The 22,968-nt window shown below is 42.5% G+C and overlaps 3 protein-coding genes and 1 pseudogene across 6 annotated transcripts; 3 read left to right on the top strand and 1 right to left on the bottom strand.

Moving 5' to 3' along the window:
• Positions 1–5,820: 5,820 nt before the first annotated feature.
• On the top strand, positions 5,821–15,185 carry LOC120709002 (endoribonuclease Dicer homolog 3a-like). 3 transcript variants are annotated; one of them, XM_039994496.1, is made up of 26 exons: positions 5,821–6,006; positions 6,437–6,539; positions 6,636–6,816; positions 6,889–7,002; positions 7,273–7,407; positions 7,522–7,591; positions 8,117–8,181; positions 8,330–8,461; positions 8,553–8,705; positions 8,852–9,029; positions 9,141–9,246; positions 9,333–9,525; positions 9,625–9,785; positions 9,897–10,115; positions 10,252–10,520; positions 10,649–10,920; positions 11,007–11,503; positions 11,587–11,684; positions 11,899–12,101; positions 12,198–12,407; positions 12,519–12,992; positions 13,094–13,375; positions 13,741–14,067; positions 14,155–14,335; positions 14,455–14,566; positions 14,641–15,185. In XM_039994496.1, the coding sequence occupies exons 1-26, from the start codon at positions 5,913–5,915 to the stop codon at positions 14,849–14,851; spliced, it is 5,040 nt and encodes a 1,679-aa protein (XP_039850430.1). In that variant the 5' UTR covers positions 5,821–5,912; the 3' UTR covers positions 14,852–15,185. The 3 variants fall into 3 exon arrangements, with proteins under 3 accessions (XP_039850430.1, XP_039850429.1, XP_039850432.1); XM_039994495.1 differs by having other exon boundaries at positions 6,434–6,539; XM_039994498.1 differs by having other exon boundaries at positions 6,434–6,539; positions 14,155–14,302; positions 14,641–15,170.
• Positions 15,186–16,106: 921 nt separating this feature from the next.
• LOC120710810 lies at positions 16,107–17,579 on the top strand (annotated as a pseudogene).
• LOC120710298 (histone deacetylase HDT3-like) lies at positions 17,563–18,370 on the top strand. Its single transcript, XM_039995932.1, has 4 exons — positions 17,563–17,710; positions 17,847–18,044; positions 18,135–18,222; positions 18,306–18,370. Exons 1-4 carry the CDS (start codon positions 17,633–17,635, stop codon positions 18,368–18,370), a joined length of 429 nt encoding a protein of 142 aa, XP_039851866.1. The 5' UTR covers positions 17,563–17,632.
• A 561-nt stretch (positions 18,371–18,931) lies between these two features.
• On the bottom strand, positions 18,932–21,924 carry LOC120710809 (histone deacetylase HDT2-like). Of its 2 annotated transcripts, none has more exons than XM_039996380.1 (10): positions 21,761–21,924; positions 20,931–20,998; positions 20,633–20,841; positions 20,516–20,544; positions 20,373–20,429; positions 19,986–20,173; positions 19,736–19,795; positions 19,558–19,654; positions 19,330–19,465; positions 18,932–19,236 (listed from the first exon to the last, which is right to left on the bottom strand). In XM_039996380.1, exons 1-10 carry the CDS (start codon positions 21,786–21,788, stop codon positions 19,173–19,175), a joined length of 936 nt encoding a protein of 311 aa, XP_039852314.1. In that variant the 5' UTR covers positions 21,789–21,924; the 3' UTR covers positions 18,932–19,172. The 2 variants fall into 2 exon arrangements, with proteins under 2 accessions (XP_039852314.1, XP_039852315.1); XM_039996381.1 differs by having other exon boundaries at positions 18,932–19,219.
• Between the last annotated feature and the right edge of the window lie 1,044 nt (positions 21,925–22,968).

Here is a 22,968-nt window from a genome sequence, read left to right as displayed (position 1 = left end):
AGAGTGCTGGTGAGGGTGAGAGAAAAAATAGAATATTTATTATATTTGTGGGACTCAGATGACTAAATTAGAAAAATAGAAACTCCACGTCCGGAATATCCGGGCTAATGGCCGGAGCATCCGGGTGTTACACTCTCGCTCTTCCGCGCTGGGACACCGCGGTTGGTCAGCCAGTATAGCTTTGCTGGGTACTTCGAGATGTTTCTGCCAGCCAAGGTTTGGATGCGAGTTCCGGGAGGTTTTGTTGCGGAGATGAAGAGGGTGGTGGTGGCGACTGGCGAGTTGGTGAGAGCGCGTCAACAGATGTCGCGGCCGGCCGGGGCCGGGCCGGGCGGCGTCTTGTATCGTTCCTCGGTCATTCCGAGGGTGTGTGATTTGCCGCGAAAGCGAAACGGCAGGATATCATACGCTAGCCAGCTGCAGGTGGATGGAGCTCGCTGATGAGACAACGGTCGACAGCCGTTCGGTGGCTTGGATTTACGGCAGCAGCAGGCGAGCGCGGATTTCTCCTCGAGGTTGCGTTCCATGCCGGCCATCAGCTCCGACACGAGCCCGCCAAACGACGTCACGCCCTCGGGTCCGCCGGCAGGATCTTCGCCGGCGTCCGCGAGGGTCCAGCGCCACGCGGTGCGGCGCCAGCAGCTCGACGCAGGTGATGGCGTAGCCAGGAATTTGTTGGCCAGGCCTCTGCCCGCCCCCCCCCCCCCCCTGTCTACGCCCCTGGGCGTAGCGCGCCAGCGGATGGACGCCGACGCCTTCTGCCCGAGAAGAGTCTGTTCGGATCTTGGCGACGAGGCCGCCGGTCGCGGCCCTCAACGCGCGCTCCAGCTTGGCGAGAACGACGGGCACCTGCCGGGAGATGAGCTCCCCGTGCTTCCCGGTGAACAGGGGCAGGAGCCAGGAGGCCAGGAGCCGAGCTGCCTAGTGCCCCGTACAATTCCAGGACATAGATGAGCTTATCCGGTGATCTGGTGCTGGTGAACCCGTCCGCGAACTTGAGCAGGACGAGGATGCTCTGCTTCGCGATGGCCATGAAGTAGTCGTCCTTGAACCTGTCGAAGGCTCCGCATTCCTGCGCCATAAGCTGGGTTTGCATGACGGCGAGGACCTTCCCGACGAGCTTGGTCGCCAAGATCCACCGCTTTACCATGTCCTCCGCTGTCCACCACTCGGTGTCCTCGAAGTTGACTCTGTTGGCCGCCAAGAAAGGCCGGTCCAGCTCAAGGATTGACAAGAACCTGCTCCATGGTCGTCGTTGCACTTGTTCGTCAGCTCTCTTAATCTGGGCTGGTCTTCTTCTTTAATCATATAACGGTGACGAAAGTATAGTCCTTCGATCCCTTGGGTAAGTACAACTGTGCAGGCATCTTTTGTCTTTTTATCACAAACAGACAGCTTATACAATAGGTTATTTGTTTGCCTTGGGTGATTAATTCATCCTTTGACACACAAATTCATGATGATCTACTACATAATTAATCTTTGTAGTTATTTTGTTGCATACATGAGATAATGCATAATATATTCAAATATTTTGTATGTCTCTTAAAATAACTATATATAATCAGGGGCGGATTCAAAGGGGGGCTAGGGGGGATCAAGCCCCCTACCTCCCCAACATCAATGGATACCCTCCTAAAACCCCATTCATTTTTAGGAAGAAATTATGAAGAAGAAGGGGAGAAGAAGAAGAAGAAAAGAAGGGGAAGAAGAAGAAGAAAAGAAGGGGAGGAAGAAGATGAAAATGGAGATGAGCCCCCTCTAGATGTGTTTGCTAGATTCGCCACTGTGTATAATATATATAGTACGTGAGATAATGCTTATGTTAGATTAGGCGGATGTAGCAATCAGGGTTAACGTATCCGACCGGTGACCGGTAACCGCCGGCCTCCGGTTCCGGTATACCGGTCCGGTTTGGCCGGTTACCGGTCGGAACCGGTGGAATTCAAATTTGAATTCAAACTTCCCCGTTCAACCGGTTCCTACCGGTCGGTTTGGCCGGTATACCGGCCGGTTTGGATGATAACCGGCCGGTTTGACTAGTAACCGGTCAAATTCAAATTTTTTTCTTTTTTTGTTTAAATTCAAATGCCCACAAAGTATACTAAATAAATGTTTGTACAACATATTTTAGTCTAAATGAACCTTCCAACTCTTTTTTATACTACTTTTACATTGTATTTGTATACTTTCGTATGCACATTTTTTTATTTAACTTATAAATTCCGCAAACCATACTAAATAAACGAATTTTTGAGAAAATTTGACACCATTAGATTCTTTGCACCTTGAAATATTTTTAGGAATTTTTTGGGAATTTTTTATTTTTTTGAATTTAAATTTAAATTTTGAATTTGGACCGGTTTCATACCGGACCGAACCGGAACCGGTCCGGACCGGTTTGACCGGTAACCGGTCAAACAGGACCGGTTACCGACGGTTCGGTTAACCCTGGTAGCAATAGCAAGGCCAAAGGATTTGTAGTCCAGTCAGTAGATTCCCGAAAACACCTGTACCACCACGCGGCGATGCTCGCCTGCCTCGCCGCCTGCACCGGCTCGAGTGGTTTGCCCATCGCCAAGCTCCAGACGGCGGCCCAACGCGGCGCCGACCGGGCGCACCACACGGCGCCGAGGCCCACAGTGCGGTGAGGAGAGGTCGCGCGGCTGGGGGGCCGACCGATGCAGCTACGTTAGAGCTTCACCCACCTGCCGCCGACGATGAAGATGGGTTGGCTTCTACGACACCCGCCGGCACCGGCGCGGCGCCGGCGCGGCGCCATCGGTTCGAACTCCCCCTTCCCAACAATTTCATTTTCATCTAATATCTGGATATGTTTGGTCTTAAGCGATTTATTCCAATCCAAACGATGTGCTCCAAGTCTTCTGGATGGTGCAATGACTGAGCGATGTCGTCTCTTCCCTAGATGCTGCATCGTCAAAAAAAGTTCACATCAAGGTGAAGAGCGCCCATTTCATATCTCATTTTCCCCATATTCTGTAAAATATTTGTCAGAAAAACCAAAGATTTATGCTTTGTATTTTGGTTTGCACTCTCGTATACTACCTGACAAGGGCAGCCACCATAATGACAGTACTAGTGCGCGGTACGCCCGTTTTCTAGCGCGCAGGAGGGACGGGATTCCTTTTTTCCTCCGTGACTCTGGAAAGGAATTTATCTATATCTATTTATAAAAAACGGACCGTTTCTACGGTATATTAACTTTTGGTACGCTGGTAATCATTGACAAGTGGATCCAATCGATACCCCGTGCAAGCCGTCCATCCGTAGGTGCCCCGACCAATCTCTCAGTGACCGATTCTGACTCTACTCGGGCGCTAGCGCTGTCGCCCACCCGCCTATACGTCCCGCGCTCTGGCGCGGCAGTTGCAAGATCTCACAGGCACATGCCTCGCCATCGAGTCTTTTACTACCTCCCGTTTTATATATATGTCGTTAGGACATCATCGTTAGCTCATTTTTAAACTAAACTTGCTGTCCTAACGTCATATATACAAAATCGGAGGTAGTACTATTTTTCGGTTGAAAAATGTCCAACCTTTTTGTTGAAAGGGCAGGCGCAAGCAGGATATGTTCCACCTCGAGACTTGCTGCATGGTCGGGGACTCGGCACACGACCTTTTTCTGGTTAAGCGGCCGTGACCTGCCCAGAAAAAAAAATTAACACAGCCTTCAATCTATATTTTTGTTACGCAATACTTCATGAACAACACTGCTGTATGCACTTTAATTGTTCAATGAAAATTATTCAATGAAATGCAGGTGAAGCTGACTGTTGTTTTTTTGCAATTAGATTGGGACGTGCTAGCTGCATGGTGTACTAAGACGCTGCCACGTTCTTTGAACAAACAAGTTTCGTGATTTATTTATTGTACGAACCATCCGTATGAATTTCATCGGAAAAAGTTGTATGAATTCTAACCGTTAAAACAACATCATTTCGAACATATAGACTATTGACATATAACCATTGGAATTGGAAAACAAACTTAGCTGGTCAAATTTGATGAGTTTGTAGGGGTGTGGAGAAATATAGAATGGGTCTTACCAAGTGGATATGCAAACACGTTTATAGTTTTCTACTTGGTTAGATGGATTGTCTGGATAATGTTGATATTAATTTAATATACCATTTTATTACTATAACATTGAATAATTATTAATTTTATTTCTTGCAGAAGACTAAGTTGTTCGGTGAAATATTGAGTGCAAACCACCTTCTCGGTGGAAACATGAAAACTTCAAACGATGCACATCCATAGTGCATCATTATATGTATTTTGTATCAAAAGTTGAGATGCAAACTCAATCTATAAAAATTCAAACAAAAACAACAAACTCAAAGTGCATAAAGCACTAGAAGACAATTTTGTCTTATAGTGCACTTGCATATGGAATTTGTTATTTTCATATGATTTTTTTCAAAACGACTTTGCATCTCAACTTTTGATACAAAGCACACTTAATGATGCACTATGGATGTGCATCGTTTGAATTTTTTTAGGAAATTGTAACTATAATTTTTTAAAAGTTTTTTACGTTTTCACCGAGAAGGTGGTTTGCACCGAATATTTTCCCTGTTAAATAGACAAGATGTTGAAGGGGACTTTTTTCTTCCATTGCAACGCACGGATATTTTGCTAGTTCCAAACAAAACGAGCCCTTCTGCCAAAAAAAACAAGCCCTTATATGGCCCTACTGTCAGTGATACCAACGCGTAGAAGTGCCCGGCCCGTGATCCATCCTATCCCGGGAAAGAGAGGCAGTTTTGGATAGTTCTAGATCCTAGAACGCATTTTTCCCGAGAAAAGAATCTCGCATGCATGAAGTACTAAATAAAGTTTATTTGTAAAATCTTTTTAGGGATAAGTGTAACTTTTCGCGACGAATCTAATGACGGTAATTAATTAATGATGGACTATGGTGATGCTATAGTAACCATCCTCTAATTACGCGGTCAAAGACCTCATTAGATTTTTCAGAATTCCTAGCGCAGGAGTTGTGGAGTTAATTTTGCAAACTGCCTTCATTTAATACTAGTAATTAACAGTTAAAGTTTCTTAGCACAAACCAAACAGGCCGAAATCCACGCCATCAACGCGTCTGAGAAAGAATCTAGTACCATTTCTAGGTTCCAAGGCGGGCCCATGCACTGTGCCACTGTCAGTGACTACGGCGTCACACGCGCACCATGTGCGTTATCCACCTCACTTATGGCGGCTCGACCGCTCCAGGCTCGTGAGCCACTCGAGTTCGGCTCGTCTATGGCTTGACTCGGGGCCAACTCAAAGAGCCAAGCTTTGGCTACTCGAATACGTACTCGATTAGATTCCGTTCACCTCAACCGATTCTCTTCTCTCTCGTAGCCATATTTATGGATGTGTTTAGTAGCTCCAGCTAGCAGGAAAGGCAACTAAACTTAAACTAGTCAAGTGCTAGCCATGGAGACCACAAATGGAGCCCTGGACAAGCTCAGCCGGAATTCAGGCTTGGTTCGAGCTCGGCTCGTTGACAGCCCTATTTAGTTCCCAAAAAAATTCCTATAGTACCCGCCATATCAAATTTTTGAACACATGCATGGAACATTAAATATAGTTAAAATAAATAACTAATTACACAGTCTAACTGATTAGCACGAGATAAATTTTTTAAGCCCAATTAATCTATGATTGAATATTATTTATCAAATAACAACGAAATATGCTATAATACCAAAATACAAACTTTTTCGCAAACTGAACACAACGATTTCTTCCACTTTTCCTGCCTTTAAGTTTCACACCACCCCGTCGTCCCGACTCCCAAGGAGCAGGCGAGTAGGCTCCCTCCTCGACCTCGAGCTATAGCGCCCGTGCCTGATCGATCGGGACGACGGACCACCCCCCTCCCACATGAGCGACGCGGAAGGGGCAGCGCTGGGCGGCGGCGGGGACGAGGCGATGGGCGCCTCCGATTCCGCGGCGGAGGCAACCGTCGCCGACGATGGTACGGTAACCGTCCTTTTTTCCTGTGGTTTTTTCGGGGTTTTGTGTCTGCTGTTGTCCCCAGTGTTCCGGGGATTGTATGTCGTGATTAGGCTGGGTTATGCAATGCACGCTCGATTCCAGCGGCTTCGATCGCACGTTAATGCGGGTGAACTGGAGCGTTTTGCCACCGGGTCTGGATGGTGTGGTGCTTGGGACGGGGCTTATGGGGAACCCCAGTAGTAGCACACGGCGCGCGTGTTCTTTTGTCGGGGCCGTGCCTTCGGGGTCTCTGCATCGCTGGAGGTTTTTGGGAGGGTTTGGGGGCTAAGCGCCTCGCCCCTTTCCTCCTCTGATGCCGACCTTTTCCTGACATTACTTTATGGATGTTACCCTGATGCATTTGGTGCTGAGGCTTGATGGATTTCTGTTGATTGTTGCATGGGCAGTAGGCATGAATCCTTTGAAGAGGCCATTCGAATCATTACTTCAAGAAGATGAAGCAGGCAGGCATAAACAGCAGAAGAGGGAGTGTCAGGATTTCACCCCCAGAAGGTTCTGCAAATTTGCCCAAGCAATTACGCTATTATATACGTTCAGGAGAATAGAGTATCATATGGTGTTTGTGCTTGTGATGTTGAAATTGGTCAGGTACCAGCTTGATCTTTATGAGGTTGCGACGTGTCAAAACACAATTGCGATGCTTGACACAGGGGCTGGGAAGACAATGATTGCTGTCATGCTCATCAAGCATTTTGGGATGATTAGTAAAACAAATAATGACCGAAAGCTCATCATATTCCTTGCGCCAACAGTTCAACTCGTCACACAGGTGGTACCACAGGCTGTCCGCTGATGGTTCTCACTGAAATGAAACAATTTGCGCTGATATTTTCTGTAACAGCAATGTGAGGTGATTAAAAGCTACACTGATTTTGAGGTGGAGCACTATCATGGTGCGAAGGGTGTTGATCAATGGAAGGCTCACAGCTGGCAAGAGCAACTCGCAAAATATCAGGCAAGTCCCTTTTCTTATCTTCGCCTGTGATTTTGACCCATAAACTTTTTTTTGTGTGTGTGTATTTGCTCTTAATTGTTTTCCCTTGTTAAGATATGATTACTCAATCTTCCACCATGGCACCTTCAATCAATGTGGTAAATTGATAATAGGGAATTGTTTCTTGATTAATTTCAAAGTAAATTTCTGCGCAAAGTTTCAGAACCCTGGTTTGTAACTAGAGATACTCCTGTTACTTGATTGATTGACATTCACTTACAAAAATTGCAGGTTGTGGTCATGACACCACAGGTGCTGCTAGATGCTTTACGCCAAGCTTTCTTGATCTTAGACATGGTTAGTCTCATGATATTTGATGAATGCCATCATGCAACTGGTAACCACCCTTATGCAAGGATAATGAAGGTATTATGCAAAAACCACTTTTTTGTTATACTTAAAAAGTTACAAACCACTTTCTTTTTGTCTTGCTCCATTTTAATTAATTAGTAATTTCTATTATCTTTACCTTCTGAACAGGAGTTCTATCACAGATCTGAGCATAAGCCAAATGTGTTTGGTATGACAGCATCACCTGTTATAAGGAAAGGCAAGTATCGATGATAAAAGTATATAACGTCCTTTATATGACATCACAAAATTCCCTGGTTTGTTAACTAGCATCTGAAATGGCTGAACTAATGAACTTTATGTCAGAAATGGAATTTGAGCTGACAATTACTGAGTTGAATCATGCTGGCATGTAATAACATTGTTGAGATTTGAGAAATATGATGATGATGTTGGTGGGGACTTGGCCTTACTTGATGAAAATGCATTAGAAATTAACCAAAACATCGCAAATCATGGCATTTGGGTCACATAATAAAATCTGAAACGTTCAAGTGAAGTAACTAGAAACTCATAGAGAAATTCCAAGGATATAATCTTTGAATGTGCTAAGTGAAGTAACTAGAAACTCATAGAGAAATTCCAAGGATATAATCTTTGAATGTGCTTCCACCGTATACTGTTGAAATTCCTGCAATTTTGTCTGTTCCATAGCATGGATTCCATATCTTCCCTTTGTAAATATTTGCTGACATTTTGCCATTTTACTTTCTCATTTGTACAGGCGTTTCTTCTGATTTGGACTGCGAAAATCAGCTCTCTGAACTGGAAAGTATTTTAGATTCCAAGGTACCCCCGCCCCCTTTTCTCTGAGCTTTCTTTTCTTTTTTTTCAAGCTAGAAGATGAAAACTGTTTAATTGTATGCTACTATTTAGATCTTTTTTTTAGGTGAGATATATCCAATTTGCCATTGTACTAACATGCTCCTATTTGCAGATACACGCTGTGGTGGATAGAGAAGAGATTGAACTTTGCGTTCCTTCGGCAAAAGAAGTGAACATATACTATGGGCCAAGAACTGTTTCTTTTGAAGATTTAAGTGCAGAACTAGGAATTTTGTATTGCAAGGTTTGATAATCTTTAATTCTTGGCTCTGTTGCTGAAGTCCTTACCAAAGTTTTAAGATTGACGTCTAAAATCAATCTTTTTATCTGTGCAGTACGATATGCTGATAGCACAAGTGCATTGTACACTGACCAACCAATACAAAGATGCTGATCAAATAACAAAGGAATCACGGAGGCGTCTCTCTATTTCCTTAGCAAAAATTTGCTATTGTCTTGAAGATGTCGGTCTTCTTTGTGCAAGTGAGGTATTAATTAGATTGGTTTTGAGATATTAATGTTTGCCCTTGTTTCTTTTGCTTTCGAATGTTATCTTTTTGTGCTTTTCCTTTTATCTTTCATTCATTTTTTGTAGAACTCCATGGCATTTATTTGGCTTATCTTTCTCGTATAGGCTACTAAAATTTGCATCGAAAGGGGTCACAAAAAGGGTTGGCTGAAGGGAGGCGGTGACTCCACCGATCAGCAAAGTGACACAAATGGATCAGGCTTGTTTGCAAATTCAAGGATTCATATGAAGTTCTTTGAGGAAGTGTTGCATATAATTGATAAACGCCTCCAACAGCAACAAGGTGCGACTACTTAGATAAAGCTAATTCAATGCAGTACTAATTGCTAAGGTGTAGCATTGCAACATCCTATATTGTGTATGTTGCATCAGCATTGATTCCCTGATATTTCAGGAATTGATACACTTTTGAACTCCGAGAGTGGATGTGTGGAAGCAACAAAAAGGGGCTATATTTCACCAAAGCTCCATGAGCTCATCAAAGTATTTCTCTCTTTCAGGTGAAGTGATATTTTTTATTAACTCTACCTGTTCATTTCCAACAATGTGAGGTTACACTGACATGGCATACGTCTGCGTCTAACAGTGACTTCGATAATGTCCGATGCCTTATTTTTGTGGATCGAAAGATTACTGCCAGAGTCATTGAGCGTACTATGAAGAAGATTGCCCGACTCGCATATTTCAGAATCTCCTTTCTAACTGGTGGGAGTTCTTCTGTGGATGCACTGACCACTAAAGAGCAAAAAGACACACTCGATTCGTTCCGCTCTGGAAAGGTATTTAACATCTGGTCGAGTGTCAACATTTGAGTAAACTGAAACATTGTTCTCATGATCTGACTTTGTTTATTCTTTCCCTCCTGAAATAAAATGTAGGTCAACTTACTATTTACTACAGATGTTGCAGAAGAGGGTATCCATGTCCCAGACTGCTCGTGTGTAATACGATTTGATTTGCCAAAGACTACCCGCAGCTATGTGCAGTCACGAGGACGAGCCCGACAGAAGGACTCTCAGTACATACTAATGATTGAACAGTAAACCCTAATCTATATAATTGTCTGGACTACTTAATATTTGTGATAATGCAATGATTGCCATGACAATGAAATGATTACAAGAAGCCATAATGTCACTATTTTGTGCAGGGGAAATGTGAAACAAAATGACTTAATATCTGCCCTTATGAGAAGTAAGACATCGATGGCCGAGATTGCTTCAAACCGAGAGCCTGAGGATTCACACCCCAGTTTCTTTCCCACTGAAGAAATAAATGAATACCATATAAGCACAACAGGAGCCAAAATAACTACTGATTCCAGCATCAGTGTTCTCTACCAGTACTGTGACAAACTTCCAAAAGACAAGTATGGTGACTACATTTCAATTTTATTGTTTTACATGGCTATACATTAAAAAAATGTGCCATTTGTTTGGTGTTTTTTTTTCCTTTCCCTGTGTAAGATTCTAACCCAATTTTCTGACTTTATCATGTTGATGAAGGTACTACACCCCAAGACCCACGTTTCAGTTCACCCATTATGGTGATGGTTATGAGTGTACAGTAACATTACCATCTAGCGCCATGTTTCAGCTTTTAGTAGGTCCAAAAGCAAGAAGCATGCAGAAAGCAAAGCAGCTTGTTTGCCTTGATGCATGTAAGAGGCTGCATCAGCTGGGAGAGCTTGATGACCACCTTTCTCCATCCGCTGAAGAGCCACCACTAGAAAATTTGAGCAAAGCTAGTATCTGCTCATCCGGTGCAGGTTTAGGTAAGTCCTAAAGATATTTCTATGACACACTTGTTTGTAATTGCCATGCACACTGGAGCTGATTTTATAATATTTACTTATTTACTAAAAGAAACAATCATTATCGCTAACAACGGGCATTCTCAAAGGTACAACCAAACGGAAAGAGCTGCATGGTACAACCAAGGTTCTTTCTATGTCTGGCTCTTGGGCTTCAGATACAAGTGTTACTAAGCTTCAAGGCTACAAGTTGAATTTTATTTGTGATCAAGTTGGCCAGAAATACTCTGACTTTATCCTGCTAATTGATGCAAATATAGCAAAAGAAGCAGCCACTTTGGATATTGATCTATATTTGCATGACAAGATGGTAAAGGCTTCAGTTTCTCCATGTGGATCTCTTGAGTTGGATCCTCAGCAGGTCTGGTCAAGTCCATGTATCATTTATTTACCTTGCTTCAGATTAATTTCTTCTTACCTGAAAGATTCCTTTCCATTTTCTCTTAGATGGAAAAAGCAAAACTATTTCAAGCACTTCTCTTTAATGGTTTGTTTGGAAAACTGTTCACCAGATCAAAAGCATCCAAAACCCCAAGGGAGTTTATTCTCAAGAAAGATGATACATTCCTTTGGGACAATGCAAATATGTATTTGCTTTTACCTGTGGATCCTACTCCGGATTCTCATAAAAGTGTGTGCATTAACTGGAATGTGATTGATGTAGCAGCTACAACTGTTGGACTTATGAGGAGCATTTATTCAGAGGACCAACAGAACCTGATTGGTAAACTTAATCCTGAAATTAATGGTGGAGATCTCATTCATTTGGCCAACAAGTCATGCAAGGTTGATGATCTTAGAAATATGGTAGTCCTAGCAGTTCACACAGGGAAGATGTATACTGCTCTTGATGTAGCTGATTTATGTGCTAATAGCACATTTGATGGTGCTTCTGATAAGAAAGAAGCAAAATTTCGGACGTTTGCAGAATATTTTCTGAAGAAGTATGCTAAATCTTTTGCATTTTAATATACTCATTCAAGTAGACAAAATTAACCCATACTTAGCTAACAAACTTCATTTGCAGGTACAACATATTTCTTTGTCATCCGTCACAGCCATTGCTAGTGTTGAAACCCACTCATAATCCTCACAACCTTCTTTCATCAAAGATCAGAGATGAAGGTCCTTATCTCCTGATGGCTACTAAGCATAATGTGTTATGTTGTTGTTTCAAAGCAATTTTTTTTAAGCATTTCTGTTCATTTTACTTTTGACTATGATGGTATATAATCAATTTGAATAAACTGTGCTATTCCATTGATACTATTTCCTTTTTAACTGTAACCAAGATGAAAATTTCCTACAAAGATACACATTGTTTATGCTTTTTTTGTAGGCAACCGTGTGGAAAACAAAAATAGGGCAAATAGCCTTGTTCACATGCCTCCAGAGCTGCTGATTCCTATTGATTTACCGGCTGATGTTTTGAGAGTATTCTATTTGTTTCCGTCTCTGATGTATCGCATTGAGTCACTAATGCTAGCCAGCCAACTAAGAAGTGAAATTGCATACACAGGATCTGATATATCAAGCTTCCTGGTATGAGATTGTGCTTAATACACGTTCCTTATTTCTGTATATGGTATCCTGTTATTTCCTTAAAATGTTTTAATCAAATTCCCTACACTTCCTCAGATTCTGGAAGCTCTTACAACCCTTAGATGCTGTGAGGACTTCTCTATGGAGCGTTTAGAGTTACTGGGGGACTCTGTACTTAAGTATGCAGTGAGTTCTGATCTCTTCCTCAGATTTCCTAATAAGCATGAGGGGCAGTTATCGTCCAGAAGGCAAGAAATTATATGTAATGCAACACTTCATAGGTTTGGTATTGAACGTAAGATACAGGTAATTTGCATCTCATAATTGGCAATATAACAAAATGCTTCATTTTGCTTCAAAATGAGCTTTAACACTATTTTTTAGCTAACTTTGTTATTGGTGGAATGTCATCCACAGAGTTACATACGTGATGCTGCATTCGATCCTCGTAGATGGTGTGCACCAGGACAGCTGTCCATCTGGCCCTGTCCTTGTGAATGCCCAGTAAACTCTGAGGTTGTAACTGAGGATATTCATAGGATTGATGACAAATCTATAATTATAGGCAAGGCGTGTGACAAGGGACACAGATGGATATGTTCCAAAACCATATCTGATTGTGTCGAGGCTTTAATTGGAGCATATTATGTGGGAGGCGGATTAAGAGCAGCCTTTTCTGTTCTCAAATGGTTGCAGATTGAGATTGAATTTGAGAAAGACCTGATTGTGAAAGCCATGTTGAGTGCTTCTGTGCGCAATTATCTTCCGAAAGTTGATGTAGTTGAATTGCTTGAAGCAAAAATAAACTATGTTTTTTCGGTGAAAGGTTTGCTGATAGAGGCTCTCACCCACCCATCACAGCAAGAATCAGGAGCAACATACTGCTACCAGGTATGGTCGATACTCAATAGTCTTGAATGGTAATTAGCTACTTTGACATATTTGATTATTAACTGGATCCATTTTTCTAATGGGAGACCTTTTACTTTCAGCGCTTGGAGTTCCTTGGCGATGCAGTCTTGGATATTTTACTTACGCAGCACCTTTTCCTTAGTCATAAAGACACCGATGAGGGGGAGCTGACAGATTTACGGTCTGCATCAGTAAATAATGAAAATTTTGCACAGGTTGCAGTAAGGCATAATCTCCACCACTTTCTCCAGCATTCTTCTGGGCTTCTCCAAGACCAAATCACTGAATATGTGAATAGTCTGGAAGGTTCATCCATGGACAGAACGAACCTTCCATCCAGTGGATCATCTAGGGGGCCAAAAGTATGCTCCAATCCCTCTCTGTCCCTCTGCTTATGATAGTTTATAATGAACTGATCAAATTCCTGACCACATCAATGGCATGTGCTTTCATTTAGCAGTAGCATGTTGGCACATTATTTATTAATAGCCTTTGGCGCATTATTTATTAATATTCTTTACAGTCTGTTAGGCTTCTTGTTCTACTTGCTTTTTTATGTAGTTTCAAATTGTGATTTGTTGAAATCTCGAAATATGAATGGTAGGCGGTTTGCCAACCAGTAATCCTGATTTTTGGCCTAGCCCAGGATACTGTTGAAACACCATTCCTAAAACCTTGGTTGAAACATTGTTCTTATGTACATTTCACTTTGTCTTCTTTTACACAGGTTTTAGGTGATATTGTAGAAAGTATTGCAGGTGCAATTCTTATAGACACCAAATTTGATTTGGATGTAGTTTGGAGGGTTTTCAAACCTCTTCTTTCCCCAATTGTCACACCGGAGAATCTGGAGTTACCCCCATTCAGAGAACTTCATGAGTGGTGCGACAAGAGTGGGTACTTTTTAGGAATTAAGTGCGAAAATCGAGAAGACAATATAGTGGCTACTCTTAATTTACAACTCAAGGACATTCTTCTTGTGAGGCAAGGTCGTGGTAAGAACAAAGTAGATGCAAAAGCACACGCAGCTTCCTTATTGCTCAGGGATCTGGAGGTATCCTTTTCCTTTATGCTCCATTTTTTGGTACTTCATCTGACTGGTTTTGGGACTCAATAGCTCAACATCTATTCTTGTTGGCAGGAAAAAGGGCTTGTGATTCCAAAGAATGCCAGCAGAACAGAACAGTCTGAAATGAAATCTGGTAGTCCAAAACATCGCAAGAACTTGTTTGATGCTATGGGCACACAGAATATAGCACCACCTAGGCAAAAGGACCTAACCATGTCAAGTTCTGGCCCCTGCTCTGTTTTTGATAAAGCATGTATGTGCTCTAGTCTTAGTTGATTTGTTTTGTTTGTTATCCTATATTCATTGGGACCTCACCTTTGCATATCACTTAGAGTGTTCACAAGAACTCATCATGCATCTTATCTTGTGCAGTGGTTGTGAAGGTTAAGTTGAGTAAAGGAGGACCTCGTATATCATTGTACGAGTCATGTAAAAAGTTACAGTGGCCAATGCCTACATTTGAATATGTGAAAGTCGAACCAAGGTGCCACTGTTTGACATTGGATTTGTTGTTAGCTTGTGTAAATAACTATCTAATATTTTTTTTGACAATATCAGTGTGTGCCCTACCTCCGGTGGTTCCTCACAAAAGGCTGCGCCTCAAGGGTTTGCATTCGCTTCGACAATAACATTGCACATACCAAACGGCGATGTCATCAGCCTTACAGGAGATGGACGCCCGGATAAGAAGAGCTCACAGGATTCTGCTGCGCTGCTCATGCTCTATGAGCTACAGCGGCGAGGTAGATTCCAAGTTCAAGAAGTATGAGGAGCCAATACAAATTCGTGGTTTAGTTGTGAAAAGATATAATGCTACGGTGATTATTCGCGTGGCCATATTGGAATAATAGTACTACCAAACCAGTCGCCCTTCTTGCCGGTGTAGAAAAATAATGTAGTGCTGGGCTGCTGGCTTCTGTCGTGTCCATCGTGTGGATTCAGACATGTCTTCTGTGGGCACCTGAGGGGATAACTGTGTCCTTTGTCCGCCGTGATGTGTGTCCATATGCAATTCGTAGTAATATATAATATAGGCATCATCTTGGTTTCCAGATTCGAAATTTTAGGTGAAATTTTCTGGGAAGCCAGTGAGAATGATTACATGCTAATCTTGACTGGAGCACTTATCTTCCTATGATACTCAAACGTATGTATTTTTCCTTGCTCTGCAATGCTACACACGGGTTTTATTCACTTGCGTGCCGTAACACTTGAATTTGCAATACTAGTAACTTAGCAAGCCAGCAAATGAATAAGTTCGCAAAGGAAATTTATGGGCAAATTTTATTTCTTCTGCAGTCAGAAGTCATAACGCAGTTGATCACCTTTGGCATCATGATATAACGGAGATGAAAAACACCCAAAACGTGGAGAAAGTGGATTTGATTAAAATTAAATTCTCGTTCCGCATTTGCTCCGGTTTCTCTCTTTTGGGGGCTTGAATATGGCAGATTTAGAATCGGGCCTAAAGCAAATATATATGGGCCTTAAGACCAAGCCCAGAGCGAAGAAACCCTCCTTTGCTTTTCCCATTTTGCCCTTTCCCTCTCTGAAACTCAAAAACTGGCAAAAGCCGCAGCACCGTATGAACGGAACCCCACAGCGAACGGTCAAAATCCTCGAGAAACGAATCTGACGGCCCACACGTTCCGGCGATCCTTTAAGAGCCTCCGCCCAGGACACCTCTTGCCCCAATTCGGCTGCGCTGCTAAACCATAAACCCCTCTTCGGGCCAAAGATGTCGGGCCGGTTGGTTCCGGCAGTCCGGCGGCAATCCGGAGGTCGTGGGTTCGATCCTCAGAAGGGGCGAATTTCCGTCTCCGGTTAAAAAAACCTCCTCGCCTGCCTCATGTCCAAAGCACTGTGGAGCCCGGTCTAACTCACAAGGCGACGGCCCCCCGTATACAGGTGGGGCAGGGGTTCGGGGGTTTTCTTGACCTGCTGTGAGAAGTTCATTCTACCTCTCAAACAATGCCGTAGGGGTGGTCTTACCCCCGTAGGTAAGTTTTTTTTTATAAACCCCTCTTCGGCGCCTCCCGGAACTCGCCTAGGGTTTTAGGGTTTTGCGAGGCCGCACCTCCACTTCCTCGTCGGCGCGATGGAGTTTCGGGGTAATCGCTTCACTCCTTTTTCCTTGACGCCCCCCTTCTAGTGCGATTAGTTCTCACTCACCGCTCCCCTGTGCGCTGTGCGTTGAGGATCGATCGATTCATCGCGTCTTATGCATAGGAGCACACGTTTCTAGTTGTATTTGTCCGTTTGTTTGCGTTGCTCCACGATTCTATTTAGTCTCTGTTTCCCTTTTTTCTGTGATACCCCGTCAATGTGTCTTCCTGGTTGATTTTGAGGCTGCATATATACCGCTTTTTGTTAGTTGTTATGTAATAACTTTCGGAATTGAACTGTGAACTTTTTATGGGTGAAACAGATGGAACTCGTTGTGTAGGGTAGGCATAATATAAGTTGTATTCCTTGTACTTTCTGTGAAATATGCAACTATTATGTGGAAATTTTATTATTCGGATGTAGCTTTCCCTTTTTGAGCTATGAATTTGTGATGGAGGATATGGAAATTTCCGTTGTGTTAGGGGGGTAGGTATTGTGAAAGTTGTCTTTTGTTTTTGAATGATGTAAGTTGAATTCTGTTGAGACATGGTACATCACACAGTTCTTCATTAGCCTCAGCTGAAGTTATACTGACTTAACCATGGATGAAAATTGTGCTTGCACTGCTTACTTATCCACTACGTAGGATCTGTTTTGCCAGAATGCAAAGCGAGAAAATTTTCATCTGCTTTCTGCGGTCGTCCACCAGTGCGGTGCTTTCATTCTATTTGTATGTGTTTTATTTGTTAGGCTGTTGTATTTGTGACATAGCTGTTGTGCACTTGTTGATTCTGGATAGTTCATTTATCTATTACCACTTTGATTATTTGCTATCATTGTTTGATTTGTTCAAGTGCATTATTTCGTGTTTGCTTTCAGTTCAAAATCCCTTGCTTGCAATACTGAATTTAAGAATTGACTGAATCATACAGGTGAAGAAGTGAAGCCAGGAACCAAGGTTTCTTGCAAAGCTGATGAGGGTTATGTTATCCACCTCTCACAGGTTTATAGGCTTCACTGCTGATCACTTCCATTTCTTGTTATAATTCTTACTATCTTTATCTGAGGTGTGAGGTCCCATGGCTGATTTGTTCCTTTTTTGCTTTTAGGCTGCACTGGGGGAAACAAAGAAAGGAAGTGAGAATGTAGTTGTTTCTGTCAAAGTTGGTGACAAGAAATTAGTGCTTGGAACTTGGAACTCTGTCAGCTGAGAAGCACCCTCAGATTACGTGTGACTTGATATTTGAGAGTGATTTTGAGTTATCACACAGTTCAAAGACTACTAGTGTCTTCTTATGTGGTTACAAGTTGCAGATTCCAGTGTTTGAATATCCTTTATCATATGACCTCTGGTTTTCAGTTTAGTCAAATCTATTTAAAATAACCTAAAATCTGTTACTTGGTAACTTTCGTTTCCTTAACTGGTATCTTGCTTTATCCACGGATGACTCTGGTGATGATGAAATTAGTTCAGATGAAGAGCTGGAAACTGACGAAATCCCAATTAAAAAGGATGAAATTAGTAAGTTATTTTCTTTTCTTTTTGCACCACAAATTTCATTGTGCATTGATGTTGAGTGTACAGAAGGGATTTATCGCATGAGTGTCACTAACTTTTTTTTGTTTGTTTCTAAGCCAAAGCTGTTGTTCCTGTGAAGGATGGTAAAATCGTCAAACAAGATGTTGATGAAGAAATGTCCAATGGTGATGACAGTTTCACTGATGATTCAGATGGTAGTGAAATGTCTGAAGATGAGTCCAGTGATGAAGAAACATCCAGCGATGCTGATCTCAGTGGTGATTCTGAAGCTGAAAGTGAAGAATCGGAGGAAGAACAGACTCCTACACAGAAGAAGGTGTACACCCGATAGCTGCCCTTGTCCTTTAGTATAGTGCTTAGTTCAATCATGTCTGACCATATTTACTCCTTATTTATTATATTGTAGCCTGAAGTAGTTGGCAAGAAAAGAGCAATTGAAGCTGTGACACCTTCTGGTAAGAAGGCAAAGGTTGAACCATCTAGTCAGAAAATAGGTGCCCTACTCATCCTTAAAACCTTACTAATAAATGTGAAATGTTACCTCATGAATGTTTTGCTAAATTTTCTTCTACCGCAGGTGACAAGAAAGGGCATGTGTCAACTCCTCATCCCACAAAGCAGGCTAGTAAGACCTGCTTTTGAACAGGGGAAGTGTCATTGAGTTTGGAACATGCCCAATTTTGGTTGTCATGGGATGTTTATGTTTTTTTTTTGACATTGGATGTCTATGTTTTGAATGAGCATGTGATCTGGTAGAGATATTCTTTGTTATCTGGGAGAGAGTAGTTCTATTTGATGCTATCGTCAGCTTTCACGGCGTAATTTTTTTTTATGCTCTATAATCCTGTCGTTAGGATGCATCTACTATTGTCATTGCATTGCACATCATGACTATTCCGAGAGTTACCTGGGATTATACTTGTGAGTATTTGTTACAACCGTAAACACACGATTCTAATCAGTGCTACAAGTGCTAATTTAAGCCATTCACTAACCCATATTTTAAAAAAATTACTAATTCCTTCGCAACAGGATATACACTTATTTCTATTTCTTTTGTGGAAGATTACTATTTCTAGCCATCTTAAAAAGTTGACGCAATTAGCTTACAAAAAAAATTCACGAGGGTCAACAGTTCGTTAGCAGTTGAGCAAGCACTACTCACTGCGTTCACGCTTCAAAAGGCAAGTGAAAACCAGGACGTTCATGCAGCATATCAATCTGAGCCTTCACCGTAACTTTGCACAAAGTTCCAAAATACCAATAGGCTTTCATTCTTCGAGAATTTATTGGCCAACTACAAAACTAGTTCCAAAGGATTGGTGTATGTTGTGATGCTGCCTTGCAGTCTACGCAAGAAACACAACTTTGCATCGCTATCCAGTCCCACAATTCAGTTACCACCTAACACCTCATTTAACACCCAGACCATGAATGCTTCGGCTCAGTGATGAGCATTATGCTTCAGCTTGCAATGAGTATCCAGACCGACTGAGGAGTTGAAAGTTCTGAACAAAAAGCAAAAAAGTCCATCAATGCGTGAAATTACATGACAGCATTCAGATGGAAGAAGGTTCGGATATAAAGCGTCGAGAAATTACTTGCTGCACGACTTGCAGGAATAGCCAGTGGCTCGCTTAGAGTTGTCAATGATTGAAGGTATCTTCTTCACTTGCTTTGATGATGGATACAGGGTCGCAACATGGACATAGCCACTTCTCTTAGTACTGCCAGTACCTGCATCATAGTTCACCAGGCAGTAAAGTTTCCGTGGGATGAAAAAGAACCACAAGCTAAACAAGTTTACAATTAGAAGTAACATTTCTAACCAGTTTTGTTGCCCATAGAAGGTGTTGCGATCTTTGCCTTCTTATTTACAGGTGTCCTCAAGGGTGTTTCTGCTGGCCTGATCTTGCCCGTAGCATGCTGCATAGAAACTCAGGTTTGGGATATCATGCAAAATAAGGAGCATGTCAAAATAACATGCAAGCTTGAGCAATCTCACACCTTCGAAGCTTCACCATCAACTTCATCTGAACTCTCACTGTCATCCTCATCACTGGAATCCTGAGCATCAACCATGTCACGAAAAAGAACAATACGATCAGAGATTCGGAGTACAAGTGATATCTATGCTGGTAGAAATGTACCGCATTGCACGCGTACAGAACAAATCTAAGTTTTGCCCTAAACAAGGTACAAGCATCAGGTAATCGATACAAAAATAGTTTAGACAAGATTCATCACGTATACAAACCTCATCATCACCAGATTCACCCTCTGCAGAATCAACAGCGTTTCCATCACTGTCATCATCGCCAGTGCCACCAACATCAGCTTTCAGTTTCTCAGGATCCTTTGTTTCCTCCAAGATATTATTTGGTTTACACAACTGAGTAGCAACAGGCTTCTCCACACCACTTTTAGTTTCTTTGCTTTTATCATCTGAAGGTAAATAATGTAAAGCAAGTGAGTGCTTTGAGGATCCAATCAGCTATTTTTAGCATATTCTGGCACACGGACAAAGAGGTGTACAAGTATGCGTTATCAAAGTTGAATCAGTCTAATATACTCAGGAGTCAGGAGAAGCAAAGCAGCAGCCTTAACTCTTAAAAGAAATTGTAATGTAGAACAAAGGATGTACCATCTGCATTGGGATATAATGGAATAGCCAGTGGAACCTCCTCGTCAGAGTCATCATCTGAAACATCAATCACCATGCAACTTATGCGAAGTGATGAGGAAAAATATCAGGGAAGTCCAAAAATAAAAGAACAAGAGCATTACCTTCGTCAGTACTAGTGTATGAATAAGATGTGGACAAAGTAGAGCAAGTAGTTAAGGAACAAAACATTGTTCTAGAGCTTCTTGCCAAACATTGAAGAACGTGAAATGAAAGGATATTTTCTCTTGCCCTCCCTAAATTTGAAACCAATAGCAGAGATGTTGCTGTTTTTTGAGGTGTGCATTAACTCAAACTCCTCCTCAAATACCAAGCCAATTTTACACTGAGGGTATTTGTCAACTGACAGTGTGCCAATCAGAATTCTATTTTCATTGATTTTCACAAAAACTCTGACATCCTCATTCCCCTTGTCATCCTGCAGTGCTATCTGGACGAACAAATGAACGGTAAACAGATAGGATCCAACCCAAATAAGTAAAATAATGACCAAACATTACAGAACCTCCTAAATCAGACCTGTGAAATGTGACAATACAACTCTCCTGGATTACACTTCACTGTCTCACCAGGTCTCACTAGAACTCCTGGAAATATTAGAATAGCTTTTAGTAGCCATAAGTAAGATAACCTATGGATGCACAAATTACAGAGAAATTTCTTGGGGTACAAAAGCCATTAGCAGTGCCAAACTGTCAACTTCCAAGTTCCAATTACAAATTCAAAGGATACAAGATCACAATAAGAATGTAGCCGCAGGCTCCAATTACGAGCATCTAAGAAATTGTAAATTTGTAATGCACCATGTCATTATAGCATCATCATTCATCAAACTTGATCAGAAAGTTCCCACAGTTCCTAAAAACCTTTATAAACTAGACATATCACTTATCTCAACTTGGTCACTCAGGGAGTCAGGGAGAGTCAGATTTACCATTTTCCAGGACTGATTGAGCAAATATATCACATAAACAACAATTTTATGAAATAGAACGACGCAATCGCAAAATCTAGGAAATTTACTGAAGGAGCAATACATGTTCAAGAACTACTGCCTCATAGTAGCAGACAAATCGTAGACTAACCTGAACCAGCCTTTCCCAAAACCAATCAATCGACAATCAAGACAAACGAAAAATCGTACAACAGCCACCTAAGAACCCTAATGGTTGGACTGCTTGATTATAAATCTATCTCATTGTGTCTCAATTGGATCCAGCATCTCCAATACCAGCACAAAATAGCAAACAACGAGATAGGGGAAGATTCTCCCTAATAACCACTTAACCAGGCATGACCGGAGTAAAAGAACAAAAAACGGAAGGAGAATCGCAGGATACGGTACGCACCCCAGTGCCGACATCTTGCAATATCCATGGCTTGTGGAGGAGGAACGCCACGCCGCCGAATCCCCGGCGGCTTCTCTCTGCCCCGCTGCTTCTGGGATCTGGAGAGAGGGTTTAGGGGAGCGGCCGCTTGGAGTGGAGTCTGGGGGAGACTGGGATTGCGAATTCTGGTTTGGCCCAGTGGGCTGGCGTCGTTTTTTTGGGTCCGTAATGGGCTTGGTACGTGGTACGTGGCCTGTCACTGGTTGAAGGTGTACGCTTTTTGAGCAATCCGGGTCTGTTCTTCACGTACTAGGGAATTTGGGATCAGACTGACCAGCTCACTTTATTCTCTTCTACGTCCGCAATTGCCGACTAAAAATACAAACCAACTACAGATAGTCGGATCTCTTTTCAAAAAAAAAACAGATAGTCGGATCATGCGCCCTATAATAAACAAGCACGATCGCGAGCATCCTTAGAAAGACCGGATGGAGCAAAAGAGAGAACCCATATGGCACGCACCCCCATTGCTGCAATTTGGCCCCCATGGCTTGCCTGGAGGGCAAGGGCGCCGAGTTCCCAGTCGCATATCTCCGCCGCGCTGCTTCTGGAAGAGGGTTTTGGGGGGCGCGGTTAGTGCGCGAAGTGTACGGAGAGAAAGGAGGAGGCGAGGAAGACGACGAGACGTCTGTGTGGACCGTGGGCTTGCATCGTAGGCCCGTAGGGTGGCCTCCATGGGCTGTGCATGTGGGCAGTTTATGGCCCATATGGGTTTCCCCGACAGCAGGATAATCTAAAATTCCAAATAATGCTTTTCTTTTTTTTTTCTGAAAACAGAAATAAAACCTTGCATCCCAAAAACCAAAGAACACAGCCTTAGCTGGCAAGCAAGATTGTGAAGAAACGGCATCAAGACATCATAAAAGCAACACGATTTCCATGACCGTCAGGCAGAAAGCGCTTTTGGAGAAGATGTTTGCAGCCATTTTTGGTTGCAAGTAGAGTGCTCAGATGGAGCAAAGGTTTTCCGCGGTGGCAAGGAAGCTCTCCTGCCAAGCCAACCGAAATTCCTGGCTACGGGTGGTGATACTGCCAGTATAACTGTATAACTAAGCACCAGATGCATGGCTAAGTTGCTTGCCCCGGTTACAAATCAAATGATTCCTTGCTTGCCCCCCTTCCCTCCAAAACTCTTCTTCTAAGTGTCAAGTGCTAGCTAGCACAACGCC

The sequence above is a fragment of the Panicum virgatum genome, chromosome 5K (assembly GCF_016808335.1).
Source record: "Panicum virgatum strain AP13 chromosome 5K, P.virgatum_v5, whole genome shotgun sequence".
In the NCBI taxonomy this organism is placed as follows: Eukaryota; Viridiplantae; Streptophyta; class Magnoliopsida; order Poales; family Poaceae; genus Panicum; species Panicum virgatum.
This window is presented reverse-complemented; position numbering and strand designations above follow the sequence as displayed.